This window comes from Asparagus officinalis, chromosome 8, assembly GCF_001876935.1.
Source record: "Asparagus officinalis chromosome 8, Aspof.V1, whole genome shotgun sequence".
Lineage (NCBI taxonomy): Eukaryota > Viridiplantae > Streptophyta > Magnoliopsida > Asparagales > Asparagaceae > Asparagus > Asparagus officinalis.
In genome coordinates, this window is record NC_033801.1 from 35,291,503 (window position 1) to 35,311,041 (window position 19,539).

Consider the following 19,539-nt stretch of genomic DNA (forward strand, 5'->3'; position numbering starts at 1 on the left):
TATTAGGTTACAGAAATTCTTTGATTTTTGTAAAAGAATTTGACATAGTATTTTTAATTAGTAGTTAGCATATAGCTTAAGTAGAAACGATAATAAGTGGATTAAAAATATCACACCATATGTGCAAGTTATATAAAATTGTAAGCAATCAAATTTGAAACAATTTATTTGGTAACTAAACACATCAGATATCTGGTTAAATTCCATTCGTTCATGAATCTAAATGCAAAACCAACTTGTTTACCATTGAATGAACTACGAAATTGAACATAGGTAAATAGTCACTCAAACAATTGATAATTACATCAGAATATCCCGTGCATAGGACGTGTCCCATACCATTGCATATCTATTAGTTCTAACTACATGGTAAGTAATTAAGTATGTGCTTCAGTCATTGATCTTCCATATAATGCATCATCCTTGATGCTCAAAGGAACAACATACATTAGAAACCTAACAATGATCATGGAAAACGTCGCGTAGCATTCAAACCTTAGCATTATACATAGCACCAAGTGACTCACGAATCTTCTTTGTACACATAACATTCAAGGCTCCAAACTGGTTAAATTTGGTCCAATAAAAACACTTCTTCAAAAATCTAAAACATCATTTCAAACAGTCTCATTATTTATCCTCAGGTACAAAGAAATTGAACCTCACATCCACAGTTCCAGATCCTTCGCCTTTGTCTTTGTACTCTATGCCTGTTATTTTCCCCCTGTAGTCCTCTTCAGTTTCCTGGTACTCACGCTTCACACGCCGAACTGGAACTGCCACAGAATACACTGTGCCAAGCCCAGGGTCAGTTGATACATTTAGCTGCACTTTGTCCTGTGATTCTATCTCCACAAAATCAGACAGGGCTTCAACGATGCTGCTCACGATTTTTTGCTTGGCCTCATCACTGACTTCACATCGATCAGAGTAAAGGATCATTTTCAGCCTCTGCTTTGCAATTTGTGCATTGGAATTCTTGTTTCTCGTTGTTGATGGGAATAATATCCTCCGAGCCAAACTCAACCGCTCAGTGAAGCTTTTGCTGATAGAATTGAGGAGGAATCCTTCAGCATCGTTGTTGGTAGTTGTGTGGCTGAGATTGTCTCCCTTATTCCAAAAACACTGTGCTCTGATGGGCGAACTTTTGTGTGTGAAATCATAAGATCCTCTAAACGGAAGCTGACCAAATGGTATCTGGAGGACACTTGGATAGCAGTTGTCAGTATTTGGAATTGTATGGTCAGTAACATACACTATACTTTGACATAATGAGCATGTGATTCTTACAAATATAAGTTATGCTTATAATAAGTAACATGGAGCATATTAGTGTAAAGGTAAATTATTGGTGATATACGGCCCTGATTTTAAGTTGCAACTTACAGATAGCTGATAATATATATCACTAGAAAATGTCTCAAAAAAGTTGAGGGAAAATGTAACTATCAAATTTTTGAAAAAAATCCTGGTAAGTGCTACAATTGACAACTCCAGTATTGTATTACAAACTTCAAGCCATAACGAAACAGTCACATCTGAAGCAGAGAAAACATCAAAGTGCATATGGTATGATGCACTTCACCACTACTCAATACAGCAGCAATATTTCCAATATGTCTCAAACAAACTTTTCTTATGGTCATAATTAAATACGAAGAATGCAATTTACTCTCGTGAGAAATATACAGTTTACTCCGGTTAAAAAGAGACAAATAATACTAAAAATGAATAAATGCTGTTTACTCTAGTTATTTCATATACAGCACTCAGCAGTAACAATTCATATATAGCCAGGACATAAAGACATGCCAGCAGTGGCCATAATCATTCCTCATAACATTTGCGTAATATATATTTTTGGCTATTTCCAACTGAAATTCTTGATTGTTTTTAACAATTTAACCTAAATCCATATCATTTTAATAGCAGATCCTCAAGGAGCATGTGTCAAATTAGGAACTTCCTAGGGCATATTTTATCTTCTAGTTAATAGATCTTCCCTCCAAATGGACAGATGTACGTAAATATATTAGATGGTCGCCGACAAAGCATAGATTTTTTTGGGGCCATATTTTACTTATTTTCACTAGTGGTAACATGTGATGAGCTAATTGCCTAACAAATATGGATCAATGCTATAGAGACATATTGTAGGTGGTTTCTGGCCCTTTCAAGACAAGGATGCAGTCAGGGTTACAAGTCCCTTATAAACTCCTCAAACACAAGGCATGTTTTGGCTGGATCAAACATCCCAACTAATTGGTCTTCAAGCTTTATATGGAAACACTCTGCTCTTGCCCCCCCAATTGCGTAGACATTTGGATTCTTCATTTTGCAAATGTCTTCTCATGAACAAACTTTCCACCCTATAACTAAACCTCCTTTTAATCTGAGAAGGGTTATGATCACAAACTGACGTGGACCATTTCAACAAATTAATTGTATATAGATTTACTATAATCTAAAAACCACTGGCTTAAATACCATGTTCAATCGTCCATATAAGCTTTACCAAATAAATGAATATGTAATAACATATTCCATCATTCAATTCCAATATGACACAAGCTCTGAGTACAGCCATTTAGTTAGGCTTGAACCATCTATATGTATATATAGACTTATTACATCTAGTTAGGATTGTCAACCCCTCCTCTATTACTTTATTTAGAGGTAAAACAAGATCCAGAAGTCGTTTCTGAAGGATTTGATTGTTTCCAAGAACATTCACAGTTCTTGCTGATGATCTTGCAAAAAAGGAGTGCTCAACAAGAAAGTTGGCCATTCATTTATGTATGCCATTGCTATGATATGATAAGCACAAGCCTTAAGTAGCATTTAACTGAATGCCATACTTGCATTTGACAAATTTGATTCTTAATTATCTCAGCCAAACTGCAAAGGATCTATCCTAAATCCCATTGGTTCGTTTTCTTAACCAAGTCATTTATTTTCCAAGTTAATATATGGCTCTACCTATCTAGTATTTTGAGTCTCTTCAGATGGTGTCTCATACAAGTTGCACGGCAGCTTCGTCAGTAATTAGCAATGACAACTGCAGTATCACTTGATCCACTTGCTAGAATAGTCAAACTGGACAAACACTAAGACTTGAATATGAAGGCATCTAAAAGCAGCACTGAAAAAGAAGAGAAAAGCAAAAGCTCTCCTCATATATTACTATCTTTAATGAGCTAATCAGCCTAAATATCATTTAGTGATATACATATTGTGTTGATGCATGCCAACAGTTATGATGGTATAAGCATACTCCTGGTAGGGTAAGAGATAGAAAAAAACTTTAACCCTTGCACTACAGTGATGGAAGCAAGGAAAAGGAAGTGAAGAATAACATGTTATCATTTAGCCTCTGGTCTTATGATAGTTTAAAATGCTGCAAACAATTATCCATAAAAGTTATTAATAATCATGTTCTTTATTGAAGTGAAGTTGATATCAGCTTTCATAATATAGGTTACATACTCATAACAGTAAGGTGGACTAATTAAGCTAAACATATTAGCAAATTTGATATAGTAAGGGAAGTAAAGTAAGTAGAAGTAGGATAAGAGTTAGAGACAGTTAGGCCCTTGATCTGGATTACATATGTGAAAAGGAAATCAACAAGACAAGTAACTAAGGGAAAGTTGAGAGTGCAATCTAAACTATGATGTCTTTAAAGATAATTAGCTCAATAAGTTAACTGCACCTAGTAGCAGTTTAACAAGCAGTATGTGGTTGGGGATTGTAAAGGAGATAAAGTAAGGGGCTGTTTGGTTGTATGTTTTTACCATGTAAAAGGATGTAAAGTGTAAAAAAGTGGGTCCCAATGTCAGCTTTTATCACTTTCAATTGTTTGTTTGTAGTTGTGAAAATAGTGTAAAGTGATTTCATATGCTGATGTGGCTTGTAAAGTAATTTCATGAAAAAAAGACATGATTTTAGGAGAAAGCTAACAATGAAGTTAGGAAAAAATAATAAAAAATAATTCCAACCAATATAATCATTTGAGTAGGGACCACTTTTTACACTTTCCAAACAAACAATCAAAGTTTCATTTTGCAAACCAAACAAGTGTTTTATGATTCCAATGGAATCAAAAACAAACAAAGAAAAGTATAAAAGTAAAATTGATGAGGTGGACAACAACTTTCCAAGTTGTGTCATAAATACACAACTTTACCAACAACAACCAAACAGCCCCTAAACTGCAGGATGGGGTGACAAAGTTCACTATTATCTAGGTAGTATCAACCTGTGATAATAATCATCTTTCATTTGATCACAATTCTAAACCTACATTAACCAGCTAAATTTTTTTTTTATTACACATTGCCACAAAGAAGTTAATGGTTAGTCAACTGAACAGAGTAAAAGACATAATGCATGCTTAGCGTAACCATAGTGTCAATCCAACAACAAGCAAGGTGGTCTGTTATGTTAAAAGACATAATGCATGCTTAGCATAACCATAGTGTCAAACCAACAACAAGCAAGGTGGTCTGTTATGTTAAAAAAAAAACAGATTTCTGAGAGTCTGTCAAAGGGGAAATGCATCAATTAATGAGCTCCACATCATCTCATACATAAATGTGTACATACAACAAAGGTGAAAAAACAGATGTTAGCAAACCATCATATAAAAGATTTTTTTTAGAGAAAGAGACTCAAAGTGAACATTAATTGAAATCTCCCTCCCAGCTCAGGTAGAGTTCTATGAAGCACGGACACGCATAACGTGAAGCCGTGTCGTGTACGTGTCAGACGCATGTGTTGGGCACACATATCCTATGTATTTTTTAGGATTTGCCTCGTGTCGGATGGCCTTGTCGGATCCGTGTCCGTGCTACATAGGTAGAGTTCATATCATTCGACAAATTGCTAATACATTAGACACATGTGAAGTGGCAGAACCACGTTGATCAGTGCGGGTAGCGGGGGGGGGGGGCCCCCCCCCCCCCCCCCCCCCAAAAAAAAAAAAAAAAATGGTTACATAAAATTGCCTAAAGTCTATTATCCAATTTACAAAATGATGGAACCCACCACATAGTTTAATGAAGTTCTCGCAAGTGATTGTCTTTGTTGGCAAATGCATCACGTGAGATGTGAAATGCCCTTAGGTGGAATGGAGCCAAGGAAAAAGTTTTTGCTAGTACATTCCAAATCTTACCCTTATTTACTTTAAAACCCAAAGCTTTGTATGTTCACATAGACCAAAATGCAAAGTTCAGTTACCTTGAAACTCAAAGTGTGGAATACAAAGTGTATAGCTGCATACAATAGGGTAGCTGCATACAATAGGGTATATAGTTATACACCCTAAAGTATATATCTGTACAATCTACAGTAAATAGTTCTACACTCTATTGATGTAGCTGTACACTTTCTATTCTAATTTTGGATTTAAAGGTAGATAACTTTATATTAAGGGTGTATGGGTGAATGACATGGGGTTTAAAGTAAATGGAGGTAAAACTTTCAGCTCCTAAGAAAAAAAAAATCCAAAATAATAATAATAATAATAAGAGCTGGGACAAATTTTGAAAATAGACCCCTTTGCAAAAATATTCTCAAAAAAAGACCCGTTTTTACTTTATTTTTAAAAAACGACCTAGTTTTCCACTTAATTTTCAAAAAACGACCTACTTTGTTGAAACTGGGTCGTTTTTTTTGAAAAATATTCCCAAACTTCATGGGAGTTGAACTCCCGTGAAGTTTTTTTCATAACAAAACTTCACAGGAGTTCAACTCCCGTGAAGTTTGTGAACATTTTTCACAAAAAACGACCCTGTTTCAGTCTCAGAGCTGAAACTGGGTCGTTTTTTGCGAATATTTTCAAAACGGGTCTTTTTTTGGGAATATTTTTACAAAGGGGTCTGTTTTCAAAATTTGTCCATAAGAGCTGAGGTGAGAGTGCTCCGATTTTGGCAATTCAATTGGCATCTGGATGATGATTTGATTAAGTTTATGACGGTAGATTCTTCACATGTTGGAAATTTTCATTGAGATGAATCATTGTAAGCCCTAGAAATATCCAAATCACAGTACTTGATGTCATCGCAGAATGATTCACTGAAAACGTGTGCTCAGATCTGATAAATCACAGTTTGCTGTTCATGATCAAAGATTGCTTTTTTTAGTTAGAAAAAGTGTGCTAATGTCCAGGTAAAAAATAATATTCTTATCAACTGGTCATTTAAACATCCTAGTTGAGTGCTCACCAAGTTTATTTTCTCTCTTTTCTTTACTTCTTTTTCTCTCTTTTCTTTTTAATACTTTAACAAACAAGGAAAACTGTCAAATTGCATTCATGCCTTTTTTATCATGTTCACTAGAACCCACATACACTATAAATCATAACCAAACAATAGAACAAGAAACCATATAAGTTTCAAGTGACAAAACAATCAACTCATGCAAGCTATCTACTGTTAGAAAACATATACAGAGGGTTATCAACTTTGTTGCGCACATTTCATCAAAACACGGAAAATCACAAGAGTTCTTCACATTGTAATTTCACCATCTTAACACAGATGCAATATTTACAAGAGAAACGTAAAACCAGTGAAATGTAAGAAACAGGAACCCGATCCAAATAAGACTTCTAAAATGATAAAACCGCACAGTGAAATACAAACACATTAATAGGCATACAATCAACAGAGAACCAACCTGTACGCAATAAATGATAGGAATTGATAAGGAATCATTACTTCAGGTCAGGACATAATTTTTGATAAAAGCCAATTCAGTTCACCAAAATTTCACGCAAAAGGGGAAAACCTAGGATTCTAAAACCCTTCTTCTTAAATAAAAGGACGATAACTGTCCAAAATCACCAAAATTTATACTAAATTGAGACACCCAAATGGGAAAACGGTCCAATTTCGAACTAAAAAGTTCTAAAATGACAATTTTATATCATCCAAAACTGAGAAATTTGGGGGAATTCAAGAATGAAAAAAGAGGAGATGGAATTAGACCTTGGAACGAGAGACGGAAGGGCGCCAGGAGTGAAGGGAGTGAGGAGAGAACGATGGAAATAGCTTCAAATCCCCAGAAATCGCCATGGATTCTCCCCCTATACTCTCACTAGCTCTGCTTACGAGCTGCGATGTTTTTTGATGCTCATCATGGTTGTCGTGTGGCCTCATGCGAGAGGCCCAAAAGAAGGCCCAAAGCCAAACGGGGCAGGTTCTGTTATCCCTCTTTGCAAACTGGGTGAACCAGTTTCAACGGAGACAAAATGAGTCTACCAGCTTAGATCTTGCTTGACAAAAAAAAAAAAAATGTGGCGACGGCGGGATCAGACAAAAATTTATGAACAAGAATGTGGCGACGGCGGGATCAGCTGAGTATGTGTTTCGTAGGCTGGGTTTTACAATACAGAAAGGATTAGCGGCGCAGCTTGTTGCCCGCTTGTCATCATCACACGTGTAATATATTTTTATATTTATATAAAAAAAAAGTTCTTTTAAGGCTCACTTTTACTCAATTATTATACTAGGCTAGAACAAGTTTAATAATTTCTAGTCTAACATAACCTGGACCAAGTGGAGCTAGTTTAAAACCAGTCTACATTATTTTCAAACTTGCCAAACATACCCTTAGGACATGTTTGGTTCACCCTTAAGTACTGGAAACAGGACGAACTGATACGATTTAGAACAAAAAGTAGCAAAAAATGGTGACTTCAACAATTCCTTTTCTTTCAAAATAAATTGTAAGAAATATTTTCTATAAAACTGGAAAAGTACACCAATTTTAAGAATAGCTAATTCCTTAGTTTTGGACAGGAAATGGGGAAAAAAAAGCTAATGCACCGTATGCCACATCATTCACACCCCCATTTTCTTTTTCTTAATCATGTGATCAAAATCAGAAGCCCTAAGATCATTGCCCCATTTCATTCCCTCATTTTGTTCGCACCTCATTTTTTTTACAGTTCTCTCTCAAAGAGAATGCTAGCTAGTTCCTCTTTTATCCCAAATTACACCCATCTGCTTCAAAATTTAGTTATAAAATGTAAAATAGAAGCTTCCGAGTTGAGATTTGGGTTCAGGCGATTGATATTGAAGATAAAAAAATTTTCATTTTTAGGGTTTCACTGTTGGTTTGAGTTGGATATTTGGGGTTTCACGGTCGTTATTACGTCGAGATTTAGGTTTTCACTAGCATTTCATCTCAGATCTTCTCATTTTCGCTTCGATCTGACCTAATCTTGCTCAAATCAAAGCCCAATTTAAAAGCTGGATTTCTTTCTTTTGGCGGATCTTTTTTATAGCTGGAATCAAATGTGTAATTTTTCCTTTGCCTTTCTCAATTTTGATCTTTTATAATTCATAAATTTTCCGTGAGAAATAATATTTTCACTTGTTGAAATGTATGATTTTGCAATATGATATCGATGTTGAAATTAACAATGTGGATTTACTTGTATAAATTGGTTTAAAAGTAGAGGATCCGTTTGATGCTAGAATTTATTATTGTTTGTGATTGGGTGATATATGTCACTAATCTGAAAGTTTTGTCATTTTTAAATAAGTTCACATGTGACATTATTAATTAGTGGAGCGTATTAAATCACGTTGCATGTTGTATTATTATTGCATGTCCAGTCAATTTGCATAATCACGATGTAAATTTTTTATTTAGAAATATAGCTTTGTTCAATTTTTTAGTAATTTATATTAGTTTAGTTTTAGTATTTGCTTTTAGTGTTGCATTTGCTTATCTTTAAGAATGTATTTTTTGATCATTGTAGATGCATGATATTGATGAAGAAATGGTAACAAGGATGTCTTCTAATGCTACTATTTCCCCCTAGTTAATTACTGTTGGATTTTTTGGTCAAAACCGCTTTCCAAAATGAGTTTTTAAACTATATATATATTAACTACAAGTGCTTTTCATAAATGCTTAGTATAACCTAGTGGAAAGTTATGTTTTGATGTTTCAAAAGGTCCTTTGTTCGAGGCTTACCAACGACAAGCCGAGAAGTATTTTATTTTAATTAATCACTCATAAGTTCTAGTGGGTCGTGGGTTGTGGGTTCGTGGGCCGTGGGCCAATGGGCCGGGGATCGTGGCTAATCGCGCTGAGGCGCTTTGTTAGGCGCACTTTGCACTTGTACGGAGGCATCGAGGTTAGGTGGCGCCACGTTTGGCTGCTACTATGGTCGCCACGAAGGTTGCCTCGCAGGCTGTTTCGCAGCATGTGGATGAGCTACGCATTTGCACGAGGGTGAGACCCTAATGTTCTCGAAATCAGACGAGGTTCGATCGTCAAACGAGGTTCGCCCATTCGACGAGGTTCGCTCGTCAAATGAGGTTCGCCTGTTTGACAATGTTCGCTCATCAAAGGAGGTTCGCCTGTTCGATGAGGTTCGCCCGTTCGACGAGGTTCGTCCTACAGACGATGTTCGTCTGATTTGCTGAGACGTGACACTCGCGTTTCGTAGTAACGCATCCATTGATTGCCTCGTATTCAGGAGTTATTACATGCAACTGTTACAACGACATTTAGAGCAATTTAATGCATTGATGTTACAATCATAATTTTTATTGTGAATTGTAACAATCACATTAATTGAGGGTGACTCTTGAGCTGGTCTTAGAGACCTATAAATAGTGCCCCTTGGGCAGCTCTTGTAGTTTGCTAGAGAACTTAGAATACGAACGTCGGATCAAGGAGATCTTGACGTTGTTGCTGCTGTTTTGCTGCTGCTGCAGAAACTGTGCCTATAGGAACTTGCTCTAAAAACGAAAGGTTTTGAACCGAAATGTTCTGAGATCGATGATATCTTTGCCTTGACCGAAAGGTCTTATAGATCGACGAGATCTTAACAGTACTGGATTGGTACACACCAGAGTACTGTACTACTGTCCCTGAAAACAGTTTGGCATTGGGATCCTTGCACTGGAGTAGGCCAAATATTACTTTAAGCACAATGTTTCACAAACGCACAACAGTGAACTAAAAAAGTTTAAAATTATAGCACATCAACTTTTACTATTTTATTCTAAATTTAACCACAATTTTCAACAATTACATGTTTAATGAGAAAGCATTGTAGAAGGAAATCAATCCCTTGCCGCCATAAAGAGGGGGAATATAAAAGATAGATTCTAGAAATGTGCACATAGATTCTGTGTTTTATGGTTATAGTCAAAGTTGTGGTGATTATGTTAGAATGAAGCCACGAGCATTTGCAAATCTTGTTAGAATAATTAAATCTACTGGTTGGTGACGTCATTAACTTCAGTTGGCTTTATAAGACGTCTTGATTCTTGTGGACTTAGGTGAGGCGAGTATCTCAAATACTCTAGTTTGAGCTTAGCCTTACTTGTTCCATCAGATTATCTTCATTGCTTCAAAGCTTTCCTTTCGAATATGCACGAAAGAATTTTTGGTACAATCTCAAGATCTAAGCATGATAATGATTTAAGACTGTGTATTTAAGGAGTATTTTGATCAGCTTCTTTTAAGTATATTGATATACTTAATTCCTGATTTAGATAAAGATACTATCTTCAAGCCTGGTAAATATGGTTTGCTGGGTGCAAGTGAGTTTGTGATGTTTTTAGCATTTATTTGTTCCATCAGATTCTCTTCATTACTTCATAAGCTTTCCTTTGGAATATGCACGAAAGAAGTGTGTTGGACCCTAGAGGGGGGTGATTAGGGTCACAAGGCTATAATGGTGCAACAAAATTAAGACAAACAAAACACAATATCCAAAAGCAATCAAAATAGAGGAGATAGAGTTAGGAATCGTTATCCTGTGACGCACGATGTGTTAACGAGGTTCGGTCCGCTGATCTATGTCCCCGCTCCCCACTCTCGAGGAGAAATCCACTACACAACCTGGTTTGGAAGCCGGAACTTCTTCTACACAGCGATCCCCTCACGATCTCACACTACCCAGTTGATCTCACTAGATCACACTCCCACACAATTGATCTACACAAGATCAAGCTCTCAAAATAGTAGAAATGGTGTAAGAACCATCTCATTACAATGTTCCTATGGCAAAGAGAAGATAACACTGAAGCTGGGATGTGAAACACAAAAACTCAGAAGAAACTGTTTTGAAAATGAAAGCTGCTGTAAAAAACGTTCTCTGAAGAATTTTAAGATCTGGGAGCTCCAGAGGAATGAACGAAGAAGATATGTTTTAAATAAAAAACTAGGAGTCAGGATGTTTGAAACGCGCATAGCCGCAATCCCCCAAAATCTGGAAAGCAGCAGGCGGCTGAGATCGTGTGAAATCGCGCGCTGAAGAAACTGTATCATATTACGTTTAGCAATCGGGCGGTCGCCGTGGACTTTTTCGCGGTCGACCGGCGTGGAGGCAGTTTTAGAAACTTACCAAAAGTGCCAGAGATCTTTCGGCGTCGACCGTGGGAAATTTTTGGCTCAGCGGTCGACCGCAAATGAGAGCGGTCGAATCCGTGAAAGTTTCTGTTGCCGACATGATGAGTGAGGCTCAGCGCGGTCGATCGTGGCGATTGACCGCAATGCTGATAGCACTCAAACCATGATTTTTTGATCACATTAAAATATTTGTAAAATATATCATTTGACCTCTGAAAATTTGTGAACTTTGTAAATGTTTTTTAATAGCTATAAAACAAATTGTTTGGAAAAGGATTTTGGGGCAAATAAGGTGCCTCCGATACTTTGTGAAAATAGTATTTTGTGGAAATACGTTCAAGAAGCTATAAGTATGGAAAACGTGTTGTTTGATATCCCAATAGCTTGCAGATAGAAATCTAAAACTATTTGCGCATACATTCTAGGCACTAGAGAGAAAATAAAAACTAGCTAATATCCTCACGAGAATACAATTCTTGAGTCTTGATATAGCTTGAGTTGGATTAAGCTTTTAATTGAATTTGGTGTTCTTGAGATAACGTTGTTTCATCACTATGCCTCCTCCTCCTTTGGATATCATTGTTGTAGTGTATATTCCATCCAATCCTCCATTTGTTGCACTAACATGCTTGATATATGAATTCACTATATTTGTAATCAATAAGCCATTAGTACCGATAATGGTGGTTGTAAAACATCCTCAAAATACAAGGGCTAACAATCTTCCCCTTTTTGATGATGACAACCAACCATTATATAAGAGCAAAAATAAATATAGCTTATAGATAGGTGCTCCCCCTATCTATGAGCTCCCCCTAAGTATGTGCAACAAATGAGGAGATTTCTCTCCCCCTTTGTCACCATCAAAAAATGGGGAAAGAGAAATGCATGCAAAATAGATTAAACAAGCAAGCAAATAGAACTTTTACATATTGCATAAGCCCAAGCCATTTCTTATGCGACAAAAATCATCCTCACAAAGAGGCTTAGTAAATATATCCGCTAATTGAGATTTTGTATCAACAAACACTAGGGATACATCTTGTCTCAAGAGGCTTAGTAAATATATCCGCTAATTGAGATTTTGTATCAACAAACACTAGGGATACATCTTGTCTCTCTACATGATCGCGTAAGAAATGATGGCGCACATCAATATGCTTGGTTCCAGAGTGCAAAACCAAAATTTTGGAAATATTAATAGCACTAGTGTTATCACAAAAGATTTTTATATTTTGAAAATTCAAATCATAGTCAACCAAGCTTTGTTTCATCCATAAAACTTGAGCACAACATAAGCCGACAGCAATGTATTCCGCCTCCGTAGTGGATAATACAACATAATTTTGTTTCTTGGAAGCCCAAGAAACAAGTGAATTTTCTAAGAATTGGCATGTTCCACTCATACTCTTACGATCTACCTTTCAACCGGCAAAGTCGACATCACAAAAACCATATAAATCAAAAGAGGTGCTCTTTGGATAAAATAAACCAAGATTAAAAGTTCCATTAACATACTTAATGATCCTTTTAACCGTAATTAAATGAGATGTTTTAGGAGAAGCGTGAAAACGTGCACATGCACACACACTAAATATGATATCGGGTCTACTAGCGGTGAGATAAAGAAGACTACCTATCATACCTCAGTATAGTTTTTGGTCCACATCTTCACCACTTTCATCCGCATCAAGCTTGACACTTGTACTCATGGGAGTAGGCGCATGCTTAGAATTCTCCAAATTGAATTTCTTCACAAATTCCTTAGCATACTTGCTTTGAGAAATGAATATCCCATCCTTAGTTTGCTTGATTTGGAGCCCGAGAAAGAATGTAAGCTCTCCCATCATACTCATCTCAAAATGATCTTGCATAACTCTAGATAATTCCTTGCACAAAGATTCATTAGTAGCACCGAAAATGATATCATCAACATATATTTGAACTAAAATGAAATCTTTATTTTTCTCACAAAAAGAGTGTTATCAATTGTTCCTTTTGAAAAACTATTTTCAACAAGAAAACTAGAGAGGCGAGCATACCAAGCTCTAGGAGCTTGTTTCAACTCATATAAAGCTTTTTGAACCCGGTAAACATGATTAGGAAAAACATAATCTATGAAACCGGGGGGTTGCTCAACATATACTTCCTATTCTATAAAACCATTTAAAAAGGCACTTTTAACATCCATTTGAAATAATTTGAAATTTTTAAAGCTAGCAAATGCCAAAAACATCCTAATAGATTCCAACATTGCAACCGGTGCAAAGGTTTCATCATAGTCTATGCCCTCCTCTTGATTGTATCCTTAGGCAACCAAACGAGCTTTATTTCTAGTAACAATGCCATGTTCATCAAGTTTGTTTCTAAAAACCCATTTTGTTCTAATTACACTAGTATTGTTAGGTCTAGGAACTAGTTTCCAAACATCATTTCTTTTAAAATTGTTTAGTTCCTCATGCATAGCTAAAACCCAAAATTCATCATATAAAGCATCATTAATCTTTTTAGGCTCTAGTTGAGATAAGAAAACAACATTACCACACTCACTCAAAGATTTTGAGCGAGTAACAACTCCTTGTGAAGGGCTCCCAATTATTTATTCATTTGGATGGTTTGATGCGAATTTCCAAGCTTTAGGAAGTTTAACTTGTTCATGAGCATTGGAGCTATCCACATCCTTTTGTGCTTCTATAGAGGGTGTATCATTGATTTGTAAAAAATCCAATCCTCCCTCAACAACATCATCATCATCATCTTTCCTAGGTAAAACAACTTGAGAACCAACATTAGTCTCATCAAAAGTAATGTTTATAGATTCTTCAACAACGAGAGTTCGTTTGTTGAAGACCCTATAAGCCTTACTTCGAGGTGCATAACCTAAGAAAATATCAATATCAATTTTGGAATCAAATTTTTCATGATGATCTTTTGTATTTAAAATAAAACATTTGTAACCAAAGATACGAAAATAACCAATAAAAGGAGTTTTTCCATAAAATAGTTCATAATGAGTTTTCTTGAGCTTTGGTCTAATTAAAACACGATTTAAAACATGGCAAGCCGTATTGACGGTTTTCGCCCAAAAATATTTTGGCAAATCAAATGAATTTAGCATAGTGCGTGCCATGTTTTGTATGGTGCGATTTTTCCGTTCAACAACACCATTTTGTTGTGGTGTTCTAGGAGCGAAAAACATGTGAGTTATACCATGATGAGCACAAAATTCATAGAAAAATCATTTTGAAATTCACCTCCATGATCACTTTTTATTTTAACAACTTTCAAATCTTTTTCATTTTCAATTCTTTTGACATGTTTAGAAAATTCTTCAAAACAATCATTTTTATTTGTAAGAAATATAGTCCATGTAAACCGAGAAAAATCATCAATAATCACAAATACATAGTGTTTGCCTCCAAGAGAGGTAACACGCATAGGACCAAATAAATCAAGATGAAGTAATTGCAAAGGTTTAGAAGTCGATACCTCATTGATGGATTTGAAAGAAGATTTTGTTTATTTACCTTTGGCACAATCTTCACATATGATATCTTTGATGAAGTGTAAGTTAGGTAACCCTTTTACAAGATTTCTCTTAGACAATTTTGATATTAATTCCATGTTTGCATGTCCAAGCCTCTTATGCTAAATTCAAGGGTTTTCATCAATTGCCGAAAGGCACTTCACATCTTGATTCACTAATTCATTCATCTCAAAAATGTACACATTAGATTTGCGATTAGCAACAAAAACAATTTTTCTATTCATACTAATAGTGCATTTATCCAGTTTAAAGGAAATATGGAAACCTTTATCAGTCAATTGGCTAATGCTAAGAAGATTATGATTCAATCCATTAACCAAATAAACATCTTCTATAACGGATGAAGGTTTCTTACCAATAGAACCTATACCAATGATTTTACCTTTCTCACCACCACCGAAGGAGATGATACCTCCTTCAATCCTTGATAGGGTTGCAAATAACTCTTTGTTGCTCGTCATATAATGAGAGCAACCACTATCAAGGTACCACATCTCTTTACGTCGTTGTCGTGATGTCCCCTACAAGAGAGGAAGGTGTAGTAACTTTAGGTACCCAAATCTTGGGTCCTTGGTGGTTAGTAAACTTGATACATTTGGGTACCCATGTCAATCCATAAAATTCATAATTATCTTTAATTCTACAATGAGTAGAAATATGACCATGTTTCATGTAATATGTGCACACAAAATTTCTTTTGTATGTATGAGTATGAGAACCATGAAACCTATTTCTACCATGGTGATGATGATTAGCATAAGCATGAGTAGGTCTAATCCTACCACTCTCAATTTCTAGTCTTTTAATCTTGGATCTTAGTTGCTTATTCTCAAAATCGAGATCTCCTAGCAATTCATCTTTTAGAGCAAGAGAGGTTTCTAGTTGTTCTAGTTTCACATCACAAGAAGCATGCAACTTTTTAAATGAAGAAAATTCCTTTGACATTCTTTTAAATTCAATGTTCAATTCTTCTAGAGCCATAGCTAGATCACATTGCATGTAAAAGGATTCACTCTCGGTGTCGGATATTACCTCATGTTCAAGGGCCATGAAGCAAACGTTGGGATCATGAAGAGCAAGTTTAGCTCCTTCTTCATTATTATCTGAATCACTTGGTTCGGATTCCTCCCATCCGGCATACATAGCCTTCTTCTTCTTGTATTTCATGTACTTCTCCTTGAGCCTTAGGTAATCCTTAGCGATATGGCCCGGTTCATTGCATTCAAAACATTTTCCTACACGTGAAGAAAATTTGTTGTTAGATCGTGGGTTAAATTTCTTGTTCATTTTTACGAGTCTAGAAATTCTTCTAGAGAGATGAGCCACTTCTCTAGAAAAATCAACTTCACTATCCGATGACGAAGAGGAGTTATCACTAGCTCATTTGAGAGTTATGGTCTTCAATTTTGGTGATGGCTCCTTAACTTCCCGTGAGGGCACTTCCTCCTTCTCCTTTCCCTTGAGCTTTTTCTCATGAACCTTGAGCTTGCTGATGAGGCCATCAAGAGGTAGAGTGGTAAGGTCATGAGCTTCTTCTATCACCATCGCCTTGGGTTCCCAAATCGGAGTCAATGATCGGAGAATTTTGCAGTTCGTCTCTTGAATAGTCAATTTCTTATCAAGACCATGCAATTCATTGATAATGTTAGTGAAGCGAGAAAACATAGCATCAATTGATTCATTTGGAAGCATTTGAAATAACTCATATTCATGCATGAGCCCACTAATTTTGGATTCCTTAACTTGAGGGGTTCCTTCATGTGTAATACATAATTTCACCCATATTTCGTATGTGGTTGCACACGTAGAAACCCTATTATACTCGTTGGGGGAAAGACCGCAAATTAAGGCATTCATAGCCTTTGCATTGAGATTGGCTTGGTGCCTTTCTCCATCGGTCATAGTCCCAACTTTGGGCTTTTCTACATATTTTTTCTCTATGAGTTCCAGGATGTCAAGGTCAATGCAACGAAGATAAATCCTCATCCTAGCCTTCCAATAAGCAAAATTACTACCGGTGAAAAATGGTGGTCTAGTGGTGGATTATCCCTCTAGCATATGCACATTCATAGAAACCTCCATAAGATCTTTTCTCTAAGGTGATTAAACCAAAAACTAATATAGAGACCAAGCTCTAATACCATTTGTTGGACCCTAGAGGGGGGGTGATTAGGGTCACAAGGCTATAATGGTATAATAAAATTAAGACAAACAAAACACAATATCCAAAAGCAATCAAAATAGAGGAGATAGAGTTAGGAATCGTTATCCTCTGGTTAGGAATCGTTATCCTATGACGCGCGATGTGTTAACGAGGTTCGGTCCGCTGACCTACGTCCCCGCTACCCAATCCCCCAAAATCTGGAAACAGAACAGCGCTGAGATCGTGTGAAATCGGCGCTGAAAAACTGTATCATATTACCATTTAAAACAATCGGCGGTCGACCGTGACTTTTTCGCGGTCGACCGCGAGGCAGTTTAGAAACTTACAAAAGTCCAGAGACTTTCGCGGTCGACTGTGGGAAATTTTTTGCTCACGGTCGACCGCGACGGTCGACCGTGAAAGTTTCTGTTGCCCACTGACGAGTGAGCTCAGGCGCGGTCGACCGTGGCGGTCGACCGCAATCTGATACACTCAAAACCTAATTTTTTGACTCACTTAAAATATTTGTAAAATATTTATTTGACTTCTGAAAATTGTGAAAATTTGTAAAATGTTTTTAATACTATAAAAAAATTGTTTGGAAAAGGAATTTTGCAAATAGGTCTTTATACTTGTGAAAAATAATATTTTGTGAAATACGTTCAAAACTATAAGTATGAAAACGTGTGTGTTGATATCCCAATAGCTTCAGATGAAATCTAAACTATTTGCCTACATTCTAGCACTAGAGAGAAAATAAAAACTAGCTAATATCCTCACGAGAATGTAATTCTTGAGTCTTGATATAGCTTGAGTTGGATGAAGCTTTTAATTGAATTTGGTGTTCTTGAGATAACGTTGCTTCATCACTATGCCTCCTCCTCCTTTGGATATCATCGTTGTAGCGTATATTCCATCCAATCCTCCATTTGTTGCACTAACATGCTTGATATATGAATTCACTACATTTGCACTCAATAAGCCATTAGTACCGATAATGATGGTTGTAAAACATCATCAAAACATAAGGGCTAACAAAGTGTTGGTGAAATCTCAAGATCTAAGCATGATAAAGATTTAAAGATGTGTATTTAAAGAGTATTTTGATCATCTTCTTTTAAGTATATTGATATGCTTAGTTCCTAATTAAGATAAAGATACTATCTTCAAACCTGGTAAATATGGTGCTTTTGCAGGGTGCAAATGAGTTCTTGACGTTTTTTGTCTATGTTTTTCAAGCAATTAGAGTGAAGTTATATTATGAATTTTTTTGTCTATAAAGATGCTTTTAATCAATTGGAATTGAGGTTTGTTGTATCACAAAAATGACTAAATATTAATTCCACTCCAGGAGTTGACATGTGTCCTGAGTTTACTACGCATCATATCGACTCGGCCCTGTGCAGGACGAGTCAAGCGATGTCATCACTCAACCCTTCCCAAGAAGGGTTGAATCGAAAAGCGTCCTCACTTGGACCCTTCCATTAAGGTCGACTCCATGACCCTTCATTTTCTAAGACCGAGTCAAGAAGCTCTTAGCCCAAAATGGCTAAATCGAAAGGCATATTTTGTCGACCCTCTCGTAAAGCTAAGACGAAAGGCATCATTCTCGAACTCATCGCTAACAACCAATCACCATCACATTAAATGGATGGTCGGAGTCTGTTGTCATGCCTCGCTTCCCAAAATACTGGGGAATCGGAACGTGAAAAAGCTCGCGACGTATTGTATTAAGGAGAATAAATAAAAATAAACATCCCTCCTCAACCTAATATGCTAAGCGTCTAAAAATAAATACAAAGGCACAGATCCCGGATCACATTTAGCAAGAATATAATGAATAACACAAAATAAAATAATACATAACAAATGAATATCATCCAAGACATAATATTCGGGTCAACATGCCCTTATACAAAACTGAACAACTGAATACTGAAGAGGTACAAAGATACATCGATCAACGAAAAAAGAAAGAACTACAAAAGTAAACAAGGACCAGCAGATAATAAAAGAAAAGACTAGGCATCGACTTCTTCTTCTGCTTCGTCTGCAAAACACTCCTGCTGAGAATATCTTGGCTCTAGCACATCTCCAAGCTGGACCTGTTCTTCCTCTAAGTCTGACGTACACCAGAGAAAACATGTGTACGTCAGCGTGCATGGCACACGACAAGATCCCACAAGGAAGGATAGAACGATCGAAAGACCAAAGCAATAATAGTAATAATAATAATAGAGCATGCAACTGGAATACTAATAATCTAAATATAATTTACTACTAGAATATAATAATCAGAAGAATCCAAAAATCAATCGGGTAAAGTGATCATGCAGCTAGCGATCAGAATAATCATTCAAGTAACAAGGTCATACAACTAAATGGAATTAATACTTAAAAATCTACAATAAGAGATGTAGTACGTCGAGCGAAATAATCCAAACAAGGAAACCCTTATGTATATACC

The 19,539-nt window shown here is 36.3% G+C and overlaps 1 protein-coding gene across 1 annotated transcript; it reads right to left on the reverse strand.

Moving 5' to 3' along the window:
• Positions 378-7,187, reverse strand: LOC109820398 (cell division topological specificity factor homolog, chloroplastic). The gene is made up of 2 exons (XM_020386529.1): positions 6,990-7,187; positions 378-1,197 (listed from the first exon to the last, which is right to left on the reverse strand). The coding sequence occupies exons 1-2, from the start codon at positions 7,158-7,160 to the stop codon at positions 631-633; spliced, it is 738 nt and encodes a 245-aa protein (XP_020242118.1). The 5' UTR covers positions 7,161-7,187; the 3' UTR covers positions 378-630.